This window comes from Papilio machaon, chromosome 2, assembly GCF_912999745.1.
Source record: "Papilio machaon chromosome 2, ilPapMach1.1, whole genome shotgun sequence".
Lineage (NCBI taxonomy): Eukaryota > Metazoa > Arthropoda > Insecta > Lepidoptera > Papilionidae > Papilio > Papilio machaon.
The window spans coordinates 6,018,894-6,041,302 of NC_059987.1; the positions used below are offsets into that span (position 1 = coordinate 6,018,894).

Consider the following 22,409-nt stretch of genomic DNA (forward strand, 5'->3'; position numbering starts at 1 on the left):
CATCAATTTATACTTGAGATGATTTGATGCACAATATTATTTCCAAGGCAACGTGATAACAATGCCCGCGAAGAGTGTAGGTTCATCTAATTTCGACATTGTCTTACGTGGGGACATGTTAAAGCAATTACCCGTTAAAAGCCCGTCTTTTGCCGCGGGCGTCACTCTCAAAGCGATATTTGCGGAACAACACAGGCACATATTGGGTCTTAGGAATTAATTTAATATTTCTTTTGAATATTTAAGAGGTTAAACTGTAAGTGAATAGGCATTTAATAAACTAGCGCGTATTGTCTTTCGAACACATCGCCATTTAACATCAGGTGTGTTCGTGGTCAAGCTCTAGTTTATTAATTAATTTTTTTCTTAAATCATATTTTTTTGTCAAAAATTTTGAATAAAATTTAATAAGAATACTTCTTTAAACAGCGTCGACAAATGTACCGAAACATGTAATTATTATCTGTAAGAAATGGGAGTAAGATTTCTTAAGGAACGCTCGAAAATTATAATCCAGGAGCGTCCTCATTGTAACTAAAATATTTTCTCTTTTCGGAAACTTTAGATGTCTCGAGGTCTCTTGTTAGGTTTACTAATTTGTAAATGTATTAATTTTATATTTACTGTTTCAACGGATTATTTATATTTATGACTTTAAAGGGGAATATTATTTTTGATACTGGTTTAAATATAGTTAAAAGGTTTTCGACACCACTCATTATTCCATTGTGCAGACATGTAAATTTTAATTTGACGTTAATTGTTGCAACAAAAGGACAATATCGATCTGGTCTGATATTGCGAACTTTGTAGCTGACGTGGACTGTCGTTCTCTTATGTGTCGAAGTCGTTACAAAATGTCTACTACTATTTTCATTTTCGATTACTGCGTCTAAGAGATAGCACATTGGCAAGTAATTGAACCGCGGACGTCTTTGATATATCGGCTCTTTTATCGGATTGGATGGACGCAATAACAGACCGTTGATTGCTTCCAAGTGGACTCGGGAGATTGATTATTTTCTCGTTACGGACCTCCTGTTTCACTACATTGTTTTCCTTTACACATTGTCACCTATTATTTATTTGATAGTTCAAATAATATATAGTTATTATAGTTCAAAAGATGAGAAAGGAAACTAAATAGAAAATGTTTTTGTGTTGAATAACGACGTATTACGATGTAGACTTAATGTTTATTCCATCTAATTTACTTCATCTAAATCTATACTGCAAAAACTGGCAAACATTAATTTGAAAATATTGTCGGTCGAGCGAACCGTCCGTTCGCAGCCAGTCAAAGCTCATAAATAAACAGAAAACTGGATGGTCTGTCGAAAAGTTTCATAAAAAAACCTCGCAAACATAAAATTTACAACCAGAGAATTCAGACGCGTTTTAATTAACCGAAATAGCGAACTCACACTGAAATAACAAAATATGTTGAAGCTTATTACGTTACTGTAATTTATGCTCAAAAATTCAAGTAAGTAGTAAATATATGGCAAGCAATATAATTCTGTTTAATTTAAAAAAATGTGTCTGTCTTGTATGTACGTATAGATAAAATGTTCTATATTTTGGACTGTTTCATTAGGATTTTTTATTTAATTTTCCAATGAATTCATGAGAAAGAAATATCAATGTTATTATTATTTTTTTAATTCAATAACATGAAAAAAATCATGAATGTTCGGCTGATTTATTTTCAGTAGAGTATATTAAAAAAATAAATGTGCCGAACATTGAGATCATCAAAATTTCCTCCGCCACAAGACATAACTTGGCACATTATAAAATATTAGGTAATTATGTGTAGCTAAAAGTTGTGTATTTGTTTGTGAAGTGAGCGCGGCACATTTGCATACATACGAACAAAACAAGGCGCGAGGCAGCGCCAACGGAACAAACTTCTCTCCGTATAATGAAGATGAGCGAAGATGTCGGGTAATCCCCCACATTGGAACGGAAACTTGAAACAAACCACAACCTTGCTTGATTCGCGAACTTGACTTGTTGCCACGACTTATTCTTACTTCGCACAGATTTTCAAATAATATTATTATCCTACTTATAACTTTGTATCGGCTTGTTTTTGTTAAGGAAATTATTAACATTTTTGAAATATGTGCGTAAGTCTGTGTAATACTCGTATTAACTAGATGGAGTTAAAAAAAACAAGAGATGATTCATTCCAAATAGCGTTTTTCGTCTAAATTTAATATAAAAATATTGAGTTGCTTCAACTAGACACATTCCTCCGTGTCGTCTATGAACTTGATAAATTATTCTTATATAAAATGACTATAGTTACGATTTTGTGAAATAATTGTATTATTAATAGCTATTTGTTAATTAAATATTACAAAGGATTCGCTCGAAACAGACGATTGCGTTTACAGTAAATGGCATGTAATTAGCAGAGTGGGCTTAAGTGTGTGCTACCACTAATGCTATTGCGGGCTTTGTAATATCAAACGGATTTAATGTTTTAATCCACGCAGGCTGTGTTCAACGATTTTGAAACGTGACAACAGGAGAGGATAATGATAATTTACTCTGTACGCATAGACTATTATATATTGGCTTTTATAGTTAAAGAGTTCATTCTAATTCTAAGCCTTTGAAATTCAATATGAAGTATAACTTTCCAATTGCTGTTTGCCTGGTAGGAAGCACGCAGTGTTAGTTCATAACTGTATCAAATGTACAGAGAAGGCTTTATAAATACGCGGATGTAACTAAGCAGTTAAATTTTATTGTCACTTCTGTCGCTTTTCTGTCATCTCTGGGACTGAGTTCGAGAAAAAAGACGTAGTAGTACCAATAAACATACGATCTCCGAGGTTTTGTGTTTTATTTCAATTATAATTTTTCTTAATTTATTCATTGAATAACAGATTAAATAAAACACATTCATTTTTATAACATCTTTTATTAATATGTACATTTATTTCCCTTAACTATGGATACATGTTAACATTGAAATATTATACATTAGCTTTTCCATTCATAATAACTGGTGTGGAAATATTGCGGAGCTATTGTTTATTAGTACTTCAACATTGTACTTTTATACAAAATGTTTACTTATTAAAATATAGCTAAATATAGCTAGCTATTTTATATCTGTGCACAACAATCAAAATTTATTAGAGAGTACAATTATATGTAATTAATTAAATTTATACATTTCAACTACCAGAAAAGAACACAAGATTTATTAAATAATTACTTGAACCAAATGCACGATAATCATTCGATAACATCACATAATATGTACCTTTTTTGACGTGTACAGTGTGCAAAGAAATTTCCATCTTGATGTTGTATAACCATAGCTGTCAACTACCCAAATACACATACTTATTTTTGTAAAATAAAAATATGGTAATAATGTTTTTGTACATTGTACATACATGTGTACAATTACTTTCATAATTGAAATAGCATAAACAAGTATTTATTAAAAGCCAGTATGTAATAATGCAAATTAACATATTAATATGTCGGTATGCATACATGTTAAAACATCAGTTGAATATTAATTTTGTGCTAGCGGAACTTTCGCATCAATACCAATTTCCCGCTCGCCTCGACACATTCAATTAGGTTTATGAACCGTAGGTTTTTCATTACTGTTATCAAACTATATGTACTAAATGTTTTTTATATTAACGTTGTAACTTAAAACAACATTTTACCATTTACCGTGGGTCAATTACCGTGGGTTTATAAGACCAAAATCTCTGTATAAAACATATTCTCATCCCTGTCACTATCTTTGACACGGTTAGTCAATTATTACTTATTAAAAATATTGATAAAAGAGTAATGAAGGCCACACACATTAGTTCCTAAGCTACATGAACAGCGTGTGTATGACAAAACTGTACAGTTATTGTGTACTATTAAACTCGGTTGTATCTGTTAGTTATGGTTGCAAGGTTAACACTGACGCGCAAAATCTATGATATGTGGCCTACATAAGGGACAAAAGCTAACATTATGTACAATTGTTATATTTTTAATTTACGAAGACAATTTATTATATATTTTTTTAATATTGTAAATATATAACATTCTTTAATATAAACGATAAAATGAATATTATTCGTACATTACAATTTCTACAAGCATTATTATTTTGATTTTCTATATCAAATTTATTTGTAATTTTTTTAACTTTATTACTTACGTTTAATTTACTTATTGCGTTTGAACGCGTCAATTGCAAAGTTTTATTTGCAGTGCCACTGGAATCAGTTATTAACGTTTTATTGACAAAATCGGTCAAAGTTTCCTTTTCGTCTTCATCATCAGATGTGTCTGCGGATCCGAATTGGTTGTCAGGACCTTCTAACGGTGTTGAATATTTATAATCTTCTTTACTCTGCTCTGTGCTTAAACTTTTCATACGACCTCGGCCTGGGATTTCTGAAAAGGTAGAATTAATTACAGTAACAACACACACACATCCTCAGGGTCACATCCTCAGCTCACTCGTAGCCTACCCTAAATTAGAAGTGACTAGGCCCTAGACAACCACGCTGAACCAGTGCAGGGTGGTTGACTTCACATATATCTTTGAATTTCTTAGCTGATATGTGCAGGTTGCATCTCGATGTTTTCCTTCATCGTAAGAACGTCGGATAAATGTACATATATAAATCGAAAAACACATTGGTACATGGCTAGATTCGAGCCCAGGATCTGCAGATTACAAGTCAATTTCTTAAACTCTGAGCCACCATCGCAAAACCTATATAAGCTTGGACATAAAACTTACGAGCATTTCGTTCAAACGATGAACTGTTCAGATTAGTTCAGCGAATTTTTCAGTTTAAGTTGCTAAGGAAGACCTTAAGTTTGACACTAACGAACTCTACGTGTAGCAATCAAACGCCAATAATAAAGAAATACTCGATGATTGCTTGCCAATACTAAAATGACAAAAGGCATCAAGTTTGGTGTACAAAACTGTATATTCACAATGTAAATTATTACTGTTTCCTTGAATTTATCTTACACAATACACATAGTTTAATAGAACACATATGTAAAATAGGTACATAGTAAACGTGTCTGCTTCGAGCGCACCGCACGTCTCGTACGCCAGTGATACACCTAATTTGAGAGCGTTGTGGAGCGACGAGAACAAATGCTCTGGATCTCGAAATTAATGTAAAGAATTTGAAGGATATAGGGAATTCCCGGATGTAGCGGGAACACTTTAAAGACATTTACGAATGATACTAAGATTTTGTTTTACTTCAGTCACATTTAGCTATTCATTTAAATCTGTCATTTTGAATTGGATGTTAATGCTTATACTAATATTTCTTTTTGTTACGAAATCCATCGATTAAATTTGGCGATAAGCAGTTTGGGACTAGACTTTGTTAGTATTATATATTTTGATAAAGTTTGGTAAAAATGATTCCTGGAGTTGTTACTGTCTAAGCAGTTTTATTTCCACGTATGAGTCTATTGTTAACCACATGTTGTCGTGAGGTAATTCAGTCTGGAACATCTTAAGACACGTTTTATAATGCATGGCTGACCATTCAGGTCATTTCGGGAATTATTCCATTAGTAGTAGGGCTTTTGCAAGCTAAGTGTACTGCACCGTTAGTAATGCCTAATTCAAGCCTCGTCCAATTTGATGCTATTATCCATCAAAATTATGGCATAGTAATTAATTCGAAGTATTCATGAGGAAATACGAGATGTGTGTATCAATATAGATTTACTTTTGTGATCATAAGATTAGTTAACACCGTGTAAGCCTTTTTACCCGACTGACAATTGGAGTTATATTTTTTCGAGTATGGAAGTTTGTTGTTATACTAGTATATGAGGGTTTCTATGTATGTAAGTTCCTTTGTGACGGCCTAAAGCCTTAACGACTGCACCAATTTGGATGAGGCACTTAATTCGTCTTCCACCCCGAATTATTATTAGGTATATTACATTGGCACTATCAAATGTAAATAGTGGACATAGGAAATAAAATTCTAAATGAGTGAAAAAAATTTCGAATCTCACTTATCGTGACTTATTTTACATAGAATTTGATAACATTGCGTTTCAAATAAAAGAGAAAATGTTTAATTTAAAAAGCAGATAGATGGTGTTATTTTATCCATTTGAGCCTCGGGTGCTCGGGCAGTCGGGCTTTTTTTTATCATTATGGTTAGCTAATCATCTTTTTGTTTATGCCACTAAAAGCATCTTACCTATAAGAAACCTCGAAATATTAAACATCACTTCGTGAATAAGTTTGTTTGGTACGCAATACCTATGCATAATAGTTGCAATTTACCTAGGCAAATTAAAAACGCAGCGTAAACAGCATTCACGACGGTTACTAGACTGGCAGCCAATTGATTACATTAATATACTAACCATACATCCTGATGTTACTATCCACTTCGCCGAGTGAATTTTTCGCAATGCATCTGTAGCCTCCAAAATCTATCTTCTCCAGTCGACGTATGGTCAGCGTCATTCGGCTCTCGAAGGGACTCAACATTGTGTTGAGGACTTCATACTTCTCTGACGATATTACCATTTCATCTGTTAACATAAAAATTATAAATTAATAGTAACATTTAGGTACCTCATTTACTAGTTAGTACCACTAATATTTATTAGTAGCAAATACTAGTTATTGAAGTGAAGAATTGAAAATACTAGTTAAGAAGAATTGCCATTAATTCGATAATATTTAGTAAATCCAACAATATCTATTGTAGAAAGTTAATCACTGTTTAACTCAATAACAAAAAGTCGTTGTTATAGCAGAGTATTGAAATAAAGAGAGTACTTCGTTAAGTATTAATTGCTGAAGAGTATAAAGTTTGCTGGACAGAGCTTTACTATTATGTCGAGGCTTTAAATTTCTTTGAAAGTAACGAACCGTGATAAATAACAGTGAAACATCAACTTCCATTGTTAATGTACAATTAAAACTCTTAATTTGTAAAAGAAAATTAACAATCTTATTGTATTGTTGATTTAATTAAACTTGCAGCTTTATCATAAAGAAACTTCTTGTAAGTTATTTCTTTGAAAGAAAAAGCATTTAATAAAATATAACATAATATTTTAGAAAATTCTCTGTTTTCCAGATGAATTTAATAAGTCAAAGCAAACAAAATGTGCAAAGCAATAGCTATATTATTTCAGAGATAAATGAAATAAATTCAATGTATAGTTTAAAAAGTAATAAAATGTTCATGCGTATTCCACCTAGAAATAACCGGGAATTAAATTAAAAACAATTATAAAGCTAATATAGTTTTAAAATTGCTAGAATTTCCGTGCTGTCCCACAATCTAAACAATCCTTCCATCCCGTTATGTCGTTCGGCCGCGGCGGGAGCACTAAGCCCCGGCGTCTGTTGTCCGCAAATGATAAAGTGACTAGCTTTCTTACGAAAATACTGTTGCGTTATACTACACCTCGCGCTCGTTTTAGAACGACCATTTTCTCTTTTATTTGCTTTATAAAATGCACTTTGAAATTGTTTTATTACGTACATTTGCAAGCGATTATAAAGGATACTACAAATTTACTTTTGGAGATTTAGATTGTACTTTAATGAGGTTGGCGTACATAATTAAACATTGGCGAAGTTTATTGGCTAGTGAGTAAGCAATAAACAAAGGATCAGTAAAGTACTCATTTTTTAATCTTAAGAAATAAAAATAAAAAACAAATGTCAATTCTTGTCCCATTTGAGTCAAGAAATCAGATTGTTGTCCCAGTTCTGTCAGCATAAAATCTGTTGATTTTCTGAATTAAAAAAAAAAATGAAAAAGTAGAAAAATAATAAATTAAGATTGTATACACTTATTTTGATTTTCCAACATAATCTTAATTACCTTGTTCTGTATAAAAAGTGGAAATTCGATTATGTTTACAAAATAAACAGAGTTACGACTAAAAGGAAAGCCTTTTTAAAAATGCAATCCAATTATCTTGTAAGAAACTTCAAAGTGAAAAGATAAGGCTAAACATTCTTAATCTTAATTTCGATCGAAACTTCTGTTTGCTTGTTCCGTTCTAGTTCTCCGATATCGTGCGACAAAGATGGCCTTCGAAGGAATTTACAAAATAAACCCCCGTTTCGCCTCGCCCTTGATTCACAACAAGAAATTTCAACTCAATTAATGTCTAAAATAACACTGTAATACTCTTAATAACGCTCGAGTGGTACTTGCTTAATTAACACTTACATGTCAGCCCTAACATAGATTGATGACAAACGAAAATGACGATCCGGCGTTGTTCCCCTTTCGCGTTGGTTTTCATTGCTTTCACAGCAAAAACGCAAGTCATTCACCAAGTTCTCGAACAAACAAAGGCTTGATCGACGGCCGCCATACATGAATCATAATACTCGAGAAAACAAATTGATCCCTTAATGCGTTTTATTAGTTAAGACCCGTTATATCGCATAACGTGTACGCGATAATATATTTGGGCCATGAAAGTGACTACTTCTGAAATTATGTTGCATGGAAGAAAAGTCTTTTGCTAAAATACCCTTTTAATTGACTCTAATGATAATCTACAGTTTAGTAGACCATGGACTCGTATGGAATCATAGAGCCTCGGTGGCTCAGAGGTTAAGCTCTTGACTTGCAATCTGCAAGTCTTGGGTTCGAATCCCGCCGTGTACCAACATGTTTTTCGACTTTCGATTTACATACGTACATTTATCTGGTGTTCTTACGGTGAAGAAAAACATCATGATGCAACCTGCATGTGCAGGTTGCTGTATGGCAGATATGTATCTGAGAAGAAATTCAAAGATATGTATGAAGTCAACCAACCCGCACTGAGCCCGCGTGGTTGACTACGGCCTAATCACCCCTAACTTGGGGTAGGCTCCGAGCCCCTTAATTCTTCTGTCTTCTTAATATTTATGAAAATTACTTAACTGAATTAAGAGTTAATTATCAACATTACGTTAATTCTTAATCGATTTGAATTGAAATATTGTTTTTACTCACTTAAAACCTCTTTTCTAATTCCATGAAAATTTTATTAGGTATATAGGTACTAACAATTAATAGTTGTCTAAGATACAAAGCGCTTTTGTTCGAATAAAGTTATAAATGTCAAGCATGAAAACGTTGGTGACAAAAAAATAACCACAATTTACCCGACCTTCTTACAAAATGTTCGCCTTTAAAATAATGCTTCACGCTTTACCGAACGGATTCCTCCGTGTACTGACTGAGCTCTTTTCACCTTTACATCAAAAGATACCCTTTCCAACACTTTTCCGTATTCATTTTTTCAAACTTGATAAACTTAATTCAGAGCTCACAGTCATTAAGCAGTCCCATAGTGTAGATTTATCCTACTAAATCTAGAGGTACCAATATTATTCAACATTGCGGACTACCAACACAACGCAAAATATTTCGCGTAACTTAAAAATACTAGAAGCTCTAAAACCGTTTCCCATTGAAAATTAACTCGTAAATTTCAGGCGACAACTGCTGAGAAGAGAAGTTTGCGAAACCGCCGACGGCTACAGAGGGGAAGAAATACGAAGTAAAAGCTCGAATCGCTCTATCCAGCTCATTACAGCTCGTTTTCTTACTGGCGCTGAATGTAACAGTTGCTTAATCAGAAACATCTGATTTATTACTACTGACAACTCATCTGTAACTAATAGGTTACGTCTTTAGCTTTTATATTCGTACTATACTTTTTTCTCATTTAAACTGAAATAATAGCGAATGACCAGTAACAGAGAATAGCGAATTTCGGAAACGGATATATTTTAAACTATTAAAACGATTTTAGTAATACTCATTTAACTGTTATTAGATTTCATAGTAATATTAGGAACAAAGGAGCTATTCCAGAATAAAATAGAGGGAAAATAAAACATATAACAACATTTGAATTATTCTAGCATTGTGCGCTCCGCAACAAATGCAATATAATCCGAGACGTTGTCATCCTCCGTGAATACGTAATATTTTGATTTGGTGCCGCAGTTCCACACTAACAGATTTCCGAAACGATATCAGACTAAAATACATGTTCTAACATCTATTAAATAGCTTGTCTCATACATAACAATCTTAACAACGGGTGCAATATACTGGTCGTTTTATTATGATTCCCTTGTGGTGAAATTTTCCACTTTCCGCTATTATTGGATATCGGATGGTTTTATGCACACGGGAATTATGAACCAAAGATTCCGTGACTTGTGCGCTTATTGCATTGCGAGAAAAGTATTAGGACAAAAATATGTCTCTAACTTTATCATTAAACATGGGGTCACATAAAAATGAAACTTTCTTACATTAGCCTTGGGATATATACCACATTTTGTGAATTTATTATGGAAATATAGAATTTTATTTGAAATATCTTGGGAACTCATTGAAAGACGCCTCCGCATCTTATATGTGACAATATGAATAAAATAAGTATTCATCAGCAAAATCAACGAACATCTTGCGCACTTTTATCATGTTATTCTTTTCGAAAATGAAATGTAATCAGAAATTTTTTATTTACACAACAAAATGAATTAACAAACTTATCTAATAACTTAATTATATTACATATACAGCCCTAGTAATACTCGTTTAGTTATTTTTTGTTTACTCAAATTATAATTAAAATAAAACTTACATTTACGATTTTATTCATGCCAGTTTAACAATTATCGTTCATTACGTTGTATCTGAGATTATAAAAATTACATAATTCCTTTTCGTAATTTAAACTACATTAGTAATTAAATCAATAAATTTAATAGCAATAAAATAATTTCACGTAAATCAGTAGTGATCGAGATTCTAGTAAATGGTCTATTCTGTAGTTTAAGCGGAAACTTATCGAATCAAAAGCTCTACTGGAGTTGCTGGAATCTAGCAGAGAAACTTGCTTCCCTACTTCTAGACTACGTCATTCAACATTCACAGTCAGTTGATGTGTTCAGAGATTAGATACACAAACTATGACTAAGTCGAGACTATTTTTGCTAAGAATCATTCAAGTATATTAATCATTGTATTATGTATGATAAAATAAAAAAAATATTGTGTACTTTAGTATCAGAATAGAAGTAGTTGTCTTAAAATAAAATTATAACTATAGGTACAGGAAAATATTGAAATAAAATCGAATGAAAACTGCAACATAGAAAAGAGAATCCTAAACTTCTTTTTCCATTTGAACTATTCTTTATAATAGAAACGGCAAAAGGCGTACATTCACAAGATATAAATAACAAAAGCATTGTCAACGGCCGCGGAGCAGTCGTAACGCGCCGTGACCATCCGAGCGGCACTAACGGCCATTGTCTTATTTCACCACAATAGCTCAATTTTCTTAAGACTTAAACCAGACGCACTCATAAATTAAAACTTAATATCTCATTACTCGCAAGCACTGAGTACCGGCACGCCCGATTCGACTCATGCCAAAAAAACTCAAACAATATTAAGCAGACTTTGCAATTTTTATAAACGAAAGCCGAAATACTATTCGAAAGTTATATAATATTTTTGTATTGTTTCCTAACACCAATAAAACATCAAAATTATTTAGACTATGTTATAAAAACGTTAATGATTATTAAGTTTAATTGAAATAATTTCGGAACATTAATTATTCGCAACTGTTATAACTTATTCATGTAAATGCTATCAGAACTAATTATTTTATGCGCTGCTATTTCCTATTATTTTTACTGATGCGATTAACTAATACGCTTGCAATGATCGTCGTGCGAATTAACCAGGCTGAGATCCCAGTGGAACGATTTCCTTGCTTAATGTTACTTATCACTGAAAGAGGACTTCTTAACTTCAGTTTAATGGAGAGGGGTCAAATGTATATTTAAGCTTGATGAAATTATACAAGCAAGAAATAAAATGGCAACAGACAAATAAAGTTACCAATATCCAGTAAAATGCATGTATAACGCATATTGATACTAATATAACCTCCTTGGTAGCACGGCAGAGGTTGTACGCTGCCAAGGAGGTCGTACTGGCCGGTAACGTGAAGCCTAATAGAAGAATAAATAAAAATAGTTGAAAAATTAAAGTTGTGGAAAATGTTGTAAAAAAGAGAGAAATAGTACTATTGTATACATTTTATTGTTTGTGATATTAACAATTTATTTAGTATAGATGAGTAAATTAAACCCATTTTAAAGTTGATGTAAAGAAGTTGAAATAAATGATCATAGTGGAAAGGTGTATGATTTTCAAAGTTATTATCCTCTGAGGAAAGTATTCCAGAGGTTGTTATACATAAATAATGCGTAGCAGATAATTTAGATACAACTCAGTTGACTTTCGATTCACGAACGCAGAATGTAATCGCAATCAGGATATTGACAGCGCTAGTGTTCGAATTATATTGTACTTTACTTTCGAAATGGACTTAACATCGAATATATAAACGTCCAATTTTGTGGTAACCACAGTAATACATAAACAGCAAAATAATATGTAGTTGATTACGGTATACTCTAAAATAAATTTAAAATTTCATAATTGTTCAGTAAATGAGTGAAATAAGTACTAAAAGATGAGTACGCAGATAGAATCATAGCCAGTTTTAAAAACTTATCTAAAAAAAGAGCATATGGGTAGATAATCAATTGCAAGATTTGTTCCGAATCGAGACAATAATAATAATATGTAATTAACTTACTTGAGTCTCTCACCCAGTAGACGATGGACTTTGGCGATGATTCCACGTAGCATTCTAATGTCACGTCGGTACCGAGTGGCGCCCCCACCAGCTGATTGGGGACTTGAATAACTGGATGAACTATAGAAAGAAATTAAGCATTCATAAATTATGCTTTTATGCATTTTAAGAACAAAAAGATTTGAAGATTGGAAAAGACCAGAACGACAAACAGTCTGAGTTATTATTTTATTAAAATTTGTAATATATATTTTTAGTCAATTAAATTATCACACAAACTAATACTGATATTAAAAGAAAGGGATTTTCCTTCGTCTTGGCAACGAAAACCTAAAAGCTAAAAGAGTAGTGAAGGCTGACATTGAATAATACCATTAATAACAAGAAACATCCGAACTTTCCGAGATAAAGAACAATTACAAAGAATTGGCGCTAAATAATTTTCTTTTAAATTACATTTTAGTTATTCTAAAACATCTGGCGAATAATAAAAATAGGATTGAAGTTTCGATAATTCGGTACTTTAATAGAATAAACAGTACCTTGTCATTTCAATGGAGAACTTAATCTGGGATTCCTCAAATTCGAAAATAGATATAAAAAGAATAATAAAATTGTCGTGTTTTGCTTACAATGTACTTTGATAACAATCCTTTTGCTGACAGAAGGTGGTATACCGTTACTTGCAATGCACAGGTATGCCCCCATTTCAGATCGAGAGATTTTGTTGAATGTTAGCACTGCATCCTCGTAAATTGACACTAGCACAAACAAAGAAATTATTTAATTTGTACAAAATTGTAATTTTTTTTTTAAATTAAATACTTTGATATTCAAGTGAATAACATTAAATAAAGATACAAATTATAGTCAACTGCAGTCTCTAGGAGTTTATTTATGCTTGTTCAATCGTGTGAAGGTTAGTATATACTTCATGATGCTTATATGTTTGTATATCAAAATTAAAATCCAAATTCTTTCAGTACATAAATATCTGGAAACCACAAAAACGCTCCTTGTTTTTACCAACCTTTAGTTTTAGTTCCATTTGTATATCTAATTATAATATCTGATCCGTCTTCCCGGCGCCACATGACGCGCGGCTCTGGCTGGCCGCGAGCTCGACACGACACCCGCACCGTCTCGCCCTCGTGTACCATCACATCGCCTGATGTTTCCTCCGAAATGAAATCAGGAGGTATAACAACATCCAGGTAACCCATCTGTAAACAAAAAGAGCTGTTGTATTTGTTTTATACATGACTGATGAAGGCGAAAGTTTTGGAAAATTGCAAAATGGATAACTACGGCGACGACGAATCTTTTGCCTTCTCAATTAAAGTTAAATTTTGCCTCATGACTAATTAATTCCTTGTTACCAGTCTAGCGTATAACATTTTTTTCTGTATGACATTATGTCAAGTGGCGTCATGCCGCGTCGACGGCGCCGTCGAAGCCTGCAGCTGCACTGTCGCCGCTGGGGATTTATGCCGTTATCACACCCGAGTATAAATTACAGCGCAGCGCAATAATTTAGGACTACCATATACGAATCATTACCCGCTGCGTCGCCCGCCTGCGTCCCCATTGCCTGTAGTTTAATTCCCTTTATCTTTTTATTGTTTATTATTATTGTTCTTTTATTTTATCTTTTATATTTGTTGTCAACACTGTAATGAAAATGTATGTGAAAAGGTAGTTTAATCTCGATGGTCGTGGTAATAAAGTATAATAACAATATCTTGACTACAAGTGCAATTCTAATTCACATTATTAAAGAAGCAAATAAGTCTTGAATGGATTCTGAGTATCGGTGGAAAACATATGGAAATTACCGGCTTATTCTATGGGTTTGGATGATGGGAGAAGTGACCGTGGTCTTTTCACCTATCGAAATGTCGCACAACGGTTTCTATTTCCACGGTGCTATTTATATACTCGCGGCAATATTTATTGGATTACCATTGGTTTATTCAGAGATTTGTATAGCACAGTACACTAATTGTGATGCCATTTCTATGTGGAATTTTTTTCCGATTCTACGAAGCGTCGGATATGGAACTGTGGTTTTAATTTTGTATAAATCTGTGTACTTGATCGTACTCAGTTCTTGGTATTTAAATTATACATTCCACGCAGCGCTCGATCCGCCGCCGTGGTTCACTTGCAACGAATTCAATAATTCAAGATGTATGGTAAAGCGCGTTAACACCTCAATTTTTCAACATTGTATTGAAACGCAAATATTATTCGATGACGACTGTGGCATGAAAACGGCAAGTTCTTGCTTCTTCGAACGAGAAATTGGTAAAAAAATTACTAAGAATGAGAACTGTACATTTCAATGGAAATCGCTTATTATTAGCAGCACAGTCAGTTTTATTTTGTTTTGCTTGTTTTTGAGAAAAGAAAAATCTATTAGAATTGCAATCAAAATATTAGTCGTGTATGTGAGTTTTTCTGTATTTGTGTTATTTTGTGTCGCTCTGTCTGCCAGCGGTGCGTGGTATTCATCAAAGATACATATTAATTGGAATGATTATGATTTTAAATCTTGCACATTAACTTTAACCCGCGGCGTCTTATCATTTGGAACTGGTTTTGGTATGTTCGCCTTTTTATCTCAAAATATCCCATTTCGCAGTCCCGCGACTATGACAGCTATTGCAGTAACTTTATTTGCAATATTTTATTCTGTTATGTTTGCGCTAATTATCTACAGCGGTATCAAAAGTATGTCTTATTTTCACGGTGAGGAAGAAAATGTTTTAGAATTGGGGAATAATCCATTTTTTTCAATATTTGCTTCAGTTACCGAAATTACTAGTTATTACGATGAAAGTTCAATTTGGAGTTTTCTTTGGTTTTCTGCCATATTTTTATGTATTTTTGTCAATTTATTTATTACGCTTTTTTATTTGCATGACTTGCTTTTAAGTAAATTTAAAACTGCAAAGACGTATAAAAATTTATGTTGTGCTGCTTTAATTTTGTTTTTATGTTTATTATCTTGTCCGATTTTTTGTGCTGATTTGGTAATATCATTCACGGATGCTATTGAGATTATACAACTTATAAATTGCCTTTTTTTCTCAATTTCTGTTTACTGGATTTACGGATACAATAATCACAATGTTGATATTATTTTTATGATTGGGGTTAAAGCTAGTTACTATTGGAAAATATCCTGGATTATAAATCCCATATTACTGTTACTATTGTTATATATCAGAGCTATGAAAGTTTTAGTCCACGAATATGAGAATTCGTTTGTAATCGAACGTTTAGGAATTCCATGTGATGTTCTATTACTGATTCTTCTCCTAAGTTTTTATGCCCTTACAGTTATTGTTGGCGTATTTTATGAATTAAGATATTATCATAACTTCAACTCTGTACGTAATATTTTTTATCCTACTTCAAAATGGGGTCCCGAAGATAAAGTATTGCTTAGAAGTAGAAAAATGTTTGTACCTGAAATTATGACACGAGAATTTCTCTATCGGCAAGTAAGAATACATGGTTATTTTAAAAACAAAGGCACTAAAACAAAAACAGTAACAAATGATCGAGATAGGATCGTGTCTACAGAAAAGGCAGAATGGAGCGCATTGACTTCTAACTAATAAAGTATGTTATTTTATTGTGTTATTTTTGAATACCAACCTGACTTTTCATCGGGTCTGTATTAATTTGACACATGTATCGACCTCGGTCTTCTTCCTGAACGTTCTTTATGTGTAAATTCCAAATCGTTTGACCGTTATGTGATACGCTGACTCTATGATTGTTTGTTATTACATGCACATGTATTGCTTGTATGGCTTTAGTATCCGCTTTTACCCAACCAACCTGTAAATTGTACATGTTTTATAAAATAAAATATGATACTTCGTACAGTGATTGTTTTAATTACTATCAAAATATCTTACTCTATAACCTCCAAGATTTTGAACTAGACATCTGAAGATTGCATCACGGCCAATCGGTACTGTTAGATTTGATATGGGCTCCGCGAATTCCGGCTGGAAGGCTTGACCTGTATGTATTGAAACGTTTAAATCAATGACGTTTCCATGTATGTATATTGGATTGCAAATATTTATGACTTGCCTACGAGCTTAGAATCAAGACGTATCCAGAATACAGCAAGCAAGTATAGCCACCAAGGCTGCTGCATATTTCCAGTCACGAAAGATTCTCTGCGTTGTCGTCAAATATTGTTACATGAGATATCCATCTGAGGCTGCAATAAAATTCAAAATAAAATATACATGCACCATTTAGTAATAAAGAAAGTTCAAATATTTTTTAATAATTATTTATGTTTATTATTACATTTACGGACTTAAGTACATTTTGAACTATATCTTAATACTCGAGGGCAGAGCTTTCTATTCGAACTAAAATGGTTAAAGTCATTAAGATGTTCAACAATTGCACATTGAATTTGCAAACACCATAATTGCACAACTAATGACTGAACAAACAAAAAGTCATTTGAATGAATGTGACATTACGATTCCATCAGTCAATAATGATTCAGTACTGCGGCGTATAAAGGTCTATCTAAAGGGTTATATTGGACTCGCGTCCGTTATTCAGGGTGCCGAAAAGTCGATCGAGAATGTTGCAAAAATGAGCACGGATGCGATCTCGTACCGGTAACTACTTTTCCGCGATAATACTTGAGAAAAATGCGAAGCGCACTTCAGCCACCTCAATAGGAGGACTATCAACATACTGGAAGTCAACCGTACGAAGACCGCAATCTTGTATGGAAAAAGGTTCATTGAATTTGTTATCTCACGAAGATGTTTTATGTAAAATTCACACAAAATTGTGAGATAGTGTAAGTATATTGCTTTTAGTATCATATAGTATAGTTTACTTTATATTACTTCTGATTACGAATAAATTAAAAATGAACAAAAAGTCATGTGATTGCTACATTGAAAGCTTACGTTATGAACTACAATACTTAAGCGTCAACTTTAAAAGTAAGAAATACTTTTAACAGCAAAATTCAGTTTTATTAATGTAAATGTTATTTCAGAAAATCAATTTTTTTTAATTATATGAAATTTTACAGCGCAATGACTAATTATGGTAAATATTTCGAAATGAGATTTAATAATTTCTATACGCTTTTTATTAATTTAACTTTAATTATACAATTTGATTTAAGGTTAAGTAGAATATGTCAAATTAAATAAAAAATAGAGTAAAAAAATTATCTTATGATTTGGGTATAATTTTCGAAGTATATTTGGATGGGATAGAATGTGGTTCTAAGGATGACTAAAGTATTAGTCGACCGATGTTTGGTCCTAAATAACCAGAATAGCAATTTGTATACGTGTTGTAATCAATCCGTGGTTTGTAGATTCGGACTGGCTATGTGGGTGCTAGACAGCGAAAAGACATTTTGCACAGTGACAATCTGACCATTTTGTTTAAAAATAATTATTTACATAAATACATTGAGTCCTAATGAATAATTCATTATATTAAAATAACTGGGACATTGTTTACCTTTTTTTATTTTTCACCGAGCAAAAACTTTTTTGTTTTTTAACTTTTTGGCTTTAAGCTTAAAATTTTTGGCTGATGCATGTGTTCAGTGGAATCTCAATATGTTACTAAACACCACTGTAACCGTGCTCCGTTATCAGCGGGCAATAACCGTAGCGTCCGTAGCTCTTCGTACAACAATTAACAGAGGAAGTGTTAAACTGATGCATACTTTCTCGGAAGCAAATATTTGAACGGATATTCTGTCTGAGAGCCAACATTGTTGTTGAACGTGTAAATATTGAATGAATTACTTCTTAGAGATTTAATAATACAACAAAAAATTTAATTTTATTTCCATCAAGTTAGTAATAACGAATTCATTGCACAGTTTTTGGCTAAAAGCTTAATGATGACTGTAAGAATCTTACTTTTAGCTATATTATTATATTATTCGACATTTTTATTTTTACCTTGGAAAAGTATGTATAACATCTGTAAAATATTTATTAACTTGCAGGGAAGCTTAGTAAACATTTTTCACTACGTTAAATTCTACGAAAAAAGCTTAATATGCTTTATCAAAACAGCTGACATAACATAATAAAAGATCAACATTTTATTAATTCTTTAAAAAAAAAAATTGTTAGTCTTTACTACAGGGAATATCTGCTACATTGAAACACGGAAACATAGTAATTATTATGCAAATCTTATTAGAATAGCTTAATTAAACTTGTGCTTTATTCAAAACAAAAGTACAAAATGCTTAACATAACAATAATTTGAATAGTTTTATAACAATAAGAAATTTTTAAAAATTCTATTGGATTATTCAAAAATAAACTAAAGTACTTTTTACATTGCAAACATGCATAGGGATATAAACTACTTACTCTAGTATTACTAAACACAAAATACACTAAGAAACAAAAATATAGTATAAAACAACTTACCCTTTAAACATTGGTGTAAATGTTTACCAACAAAGTACTTCGGGATGTTTGTAGGTAAAAAAAACGTTGATACTGTTTTTGTGTCTTCAATTACATGATAGTTTTGACGGACAAAGTATATAAAGTTCGTAATAAGTAAGTTAAGTTCGTAGTAAGTACGTATTAAGTTTAGTGCGAGTAGGGAGCGAGCGCGGCGTGCGGACGGCGGTGACGAGGGCGCGCCACACACTGCGGCCGATTGCTCATTCACTCCTCCACTCTATCGTTATTCTTACGCAGATGTCCGTATGATAGAGCCAGATACGATGCCAAAATTCCCACTTAGATATCCCTCTAGCATAAACGTTGTACTACTTTTGAACATGACACTTATTCACACATGCTAAGCAGTGTAGCACATTTTTTAATTTATTACCAGTATTTCACAATTCAAGGAATATATGAAATTCTACTATTTAAAATATCAAGTTATTCAAGAAGTAATCTTAATTTCAGTGGAGTATAAAACATTTAATTGTTTGAATTTGAATGTTCACAATTTAAAGTAAGACAATGAAATGAATTTAATTGTTCCACAACTGCGTGAAAGATTCTTATAGTAAGTAGAACTAACTTGAAATGGAGATGGAATAATTAGCCGCCTTCCGCTAATTTCCAAAGTTATTAATTCTCAAGATTTTCAAAGGACTGTCATCTGCTCGATAAGACTGAGAGAGTATATCTTTTATTTCGTATTAGTTCTGTACAAATTTTAAATGTTACAAAGCTATGTTAACTTTACATTTTTTACTTCAGTAATAACAGTAAATCATTGTCATTTTTGTTGAGACAAAGAAATAAAACGAATAAACTGATGATATCAAAAGAATAAAAAATAACATTGTTCTGTGATCATGCTAGTACTATGAGATGAATACGAGCTTTAATTAATATTTATAACTGTAAACACTTGTGTCACATGTTAATTATAAAATTGTTATACACAAACGACTGATAACGAATACTAAGTACCTTAATAAATGTGAGTATTATATCAAATACGTATTTATTTCCATGTATTACGTACGTATTTATTCAAACAAAAATATATTTATTTATTTTACTTTTTGTACTATGTTAAACATTTTTAATAATATTTTGAAGCAATTAATTTTTGCCCAATTAAACCATGTGTAGAGAATTATGTCTCGTAATATTAAACACTAATTGTCAATAAAAAGAATCTTAAGTACGAAAAATATAGAACTACATCATATAAACCTTCCCCACTGAGAATATCAATATCATATATTAAATGATTTCTGCAATAGGTATAAGGAAAAGATACAAAATAAATAATTACAACTTTATTTAAATAAGTAACGTTCACAAAAGACTAACAATTAAGATTTTGCTTACTTCTTTTTGGGAGGCGGCGGTGGAGTACTGTAATCTTCATCAAAATTTTTGTAATAATTCCACGGAGATTCCAACTGGTAGCTTCGCATTTCCTGAGCAAACTCAACAGGCTCATACACCAGTTTCTTCAAGCCATCATCGTACCGCACCTCTGTGTACCCAACTAGGGGGAAATCCTTCCTCAGAGGATGACCTTTAAACCCGTAGTCTGTCAAAATTCTCCTCAAATCAGGATGGTGAGTAAAAATGATACCAAACATGTCGTATATTTCTCGTTCGTACCAGTTCACGCCGTTCCAAAGATCATAAGCCGAATGCAAGGGGGTCACCTCGTCGGTATAAGTTTTAACTCTGGCTCTTTCCCCGAATCTCAAACTAAGAATGTCATAAACAACTTCGAACCTGTACGTGCGACTCGGAACATCGATAGCCGTCGCCGACGAGCATTGATTGAAGCAGGCGTTTTGGTGGTAACACATAAAACTTAGAACGGGGAACAAGCCTTCGGGGGCGACGAGTATCTCCAATTCGTCGGTGTGTTGCATTTGAATCTTTTGCACGAATTTTGGTAAACATGCCCCAACGTATAAACCGAACTCGTAAAGAGTTTGACGTCTATCATTATCGTGTCTCCTTAGCGTGCAACTCTCATATTCGATCGGTTCCAATGTGAGCTGGTTAACTTTTTCAACTGAATCTTGGTTAAAATTAAAACTTCTATGGAATCTACGCGTTAAATTAATATCATATATACGTAAAAATTTACATATTTTAGGGAATAAAGTGTTCATGTTATAAATATTTATACTATTCAGAACAAAGTTAGACTTTAAATTGAAATGATTTATTTGATAATCACTTTAAAATACGTTGACAACGCAATGACATGTTATTCATTCATTTAATACTAAAAGCGTGTACATGCCAGTTTTAATTCTAGGAAAATAATAATACTGTTTCAAATGGATAATTATACAATTGTTTGTATAACTTTAATTTGTATGTGTCCCTATCTTATATGCATATATGCCTCTTATATATACTATCTATTTTGCGAGAAATGTTACCAAATAACAAAAGACCGAATACACAACATTTTAATTTATCATCATAAAAGTTTAAAACGAGACGAAAGCAAACTCTTTTGTTGTTTTTAAAGTAATGTAATTATAGACTGCCCAGAAAAATACAACATCTCACCATAATACTGAAAATATACGGAACTATTTTCTTATAAAGGCAAAAGCAATTTCATAAAAATATAGCCATAGCATTGATATTATTGACTATTGTAGAGTTATCATAGTATTTTATTGTAATCACGATGTAATTTTTCAGTTTTCAGCCTGATAATTAAATGTGTTCAGCAAAAAAACTGAAAAATATGCCCTGGAAAAAACGTACAGACAATTAACATTGGATATGTACAAAATAATGGATTATATTTTTAAATGACATTAGTTCGTTTGATGTATCAACGTAGATAGTGTGTTGCAATGTCAATGAAGATAGTGGCGCCATCATGACAATCGTATTAAATTGATGGTCAGGCTTTAATTTACTACTTATTTCAAAACAACCACAACTTGGTTACGATAAGTTCTAAAAAAATATAAGAGAAAAAGAGGACGCAAGCAGGTTGTACCAAGTACAAGGCATTTCTCTCGACGTTCAGATGGAGTTTTTGGGAGGAAGTTTCGATGTATGTCCCACAAAGACTCGCGCCTCGTTCTGTGTAGATGTTTAGAAGTACTGTTTGAGACAATACACATAAACCTTACGTCCATGACACATGAATGCTTTTAGGAAAAGTGTATTTAAAAAAATCAT

At 32.5% G+C, this 22,409-nt stretch overlaps 2 protein-coding genes across 2 annotated transcripts; both read right to left on the minus strand.

Moving 5' to 3' along the window:
• Positions 1–3,242: 3,242 nt before the first annotated feature.
• On the minus strand, positions 3,243–19,426 carry LOC106709096 (lachesin). The gene is made up of 9 exons (XM_014500796.2): positions 19,182–19,426; positions 16,825–16,957; positions 16,644–16,750; positions 16,378–16,563; positions 13,742–13,934; positions 13,344–13,472; positions 12,712–12,831; positions 6,409–6,579; positions 3,243–4,437 (listed from the first exon to the last, which is right to left on the minus strand). Exons 2-9 carry the CDS (start codon positions 16,889–16,891, stop codon positions 4,061–4,063), a joined length of 1,350 nt encoding a protein of 449 aa, XP_014356282.2. The 5' UTR covers positions 16,892–16,957; positions 19,182–19,426; the 3' UTR covers positions 3,243–4,060.
• A 1,149-nt stretch (positions 19,427–20,575) lies between these two features.
• Positions 20,576–22,100, minus strand: LOC106708955 (NADH dehydrogenase [ubiquinone] iron-sulfur protein 3, mitochondrial). The gene is made up of 2 exons (XM_014500574.2): positions 22,036–22,100; positions 20,576–21,305 (listed from the first exon to the last, which is right to left on the minus strand). The coding sequence occupies exons 1-2, from the start codon at positions 22,098–22,100 to the stop codon at positions 20,576–20,578; spliced, it is 795 nt and encodes a 264-aa protein (XP_014356060.2).
• Between the last annotated feature and the right edge of the window lie 309 nt (positions 22,101–22,409).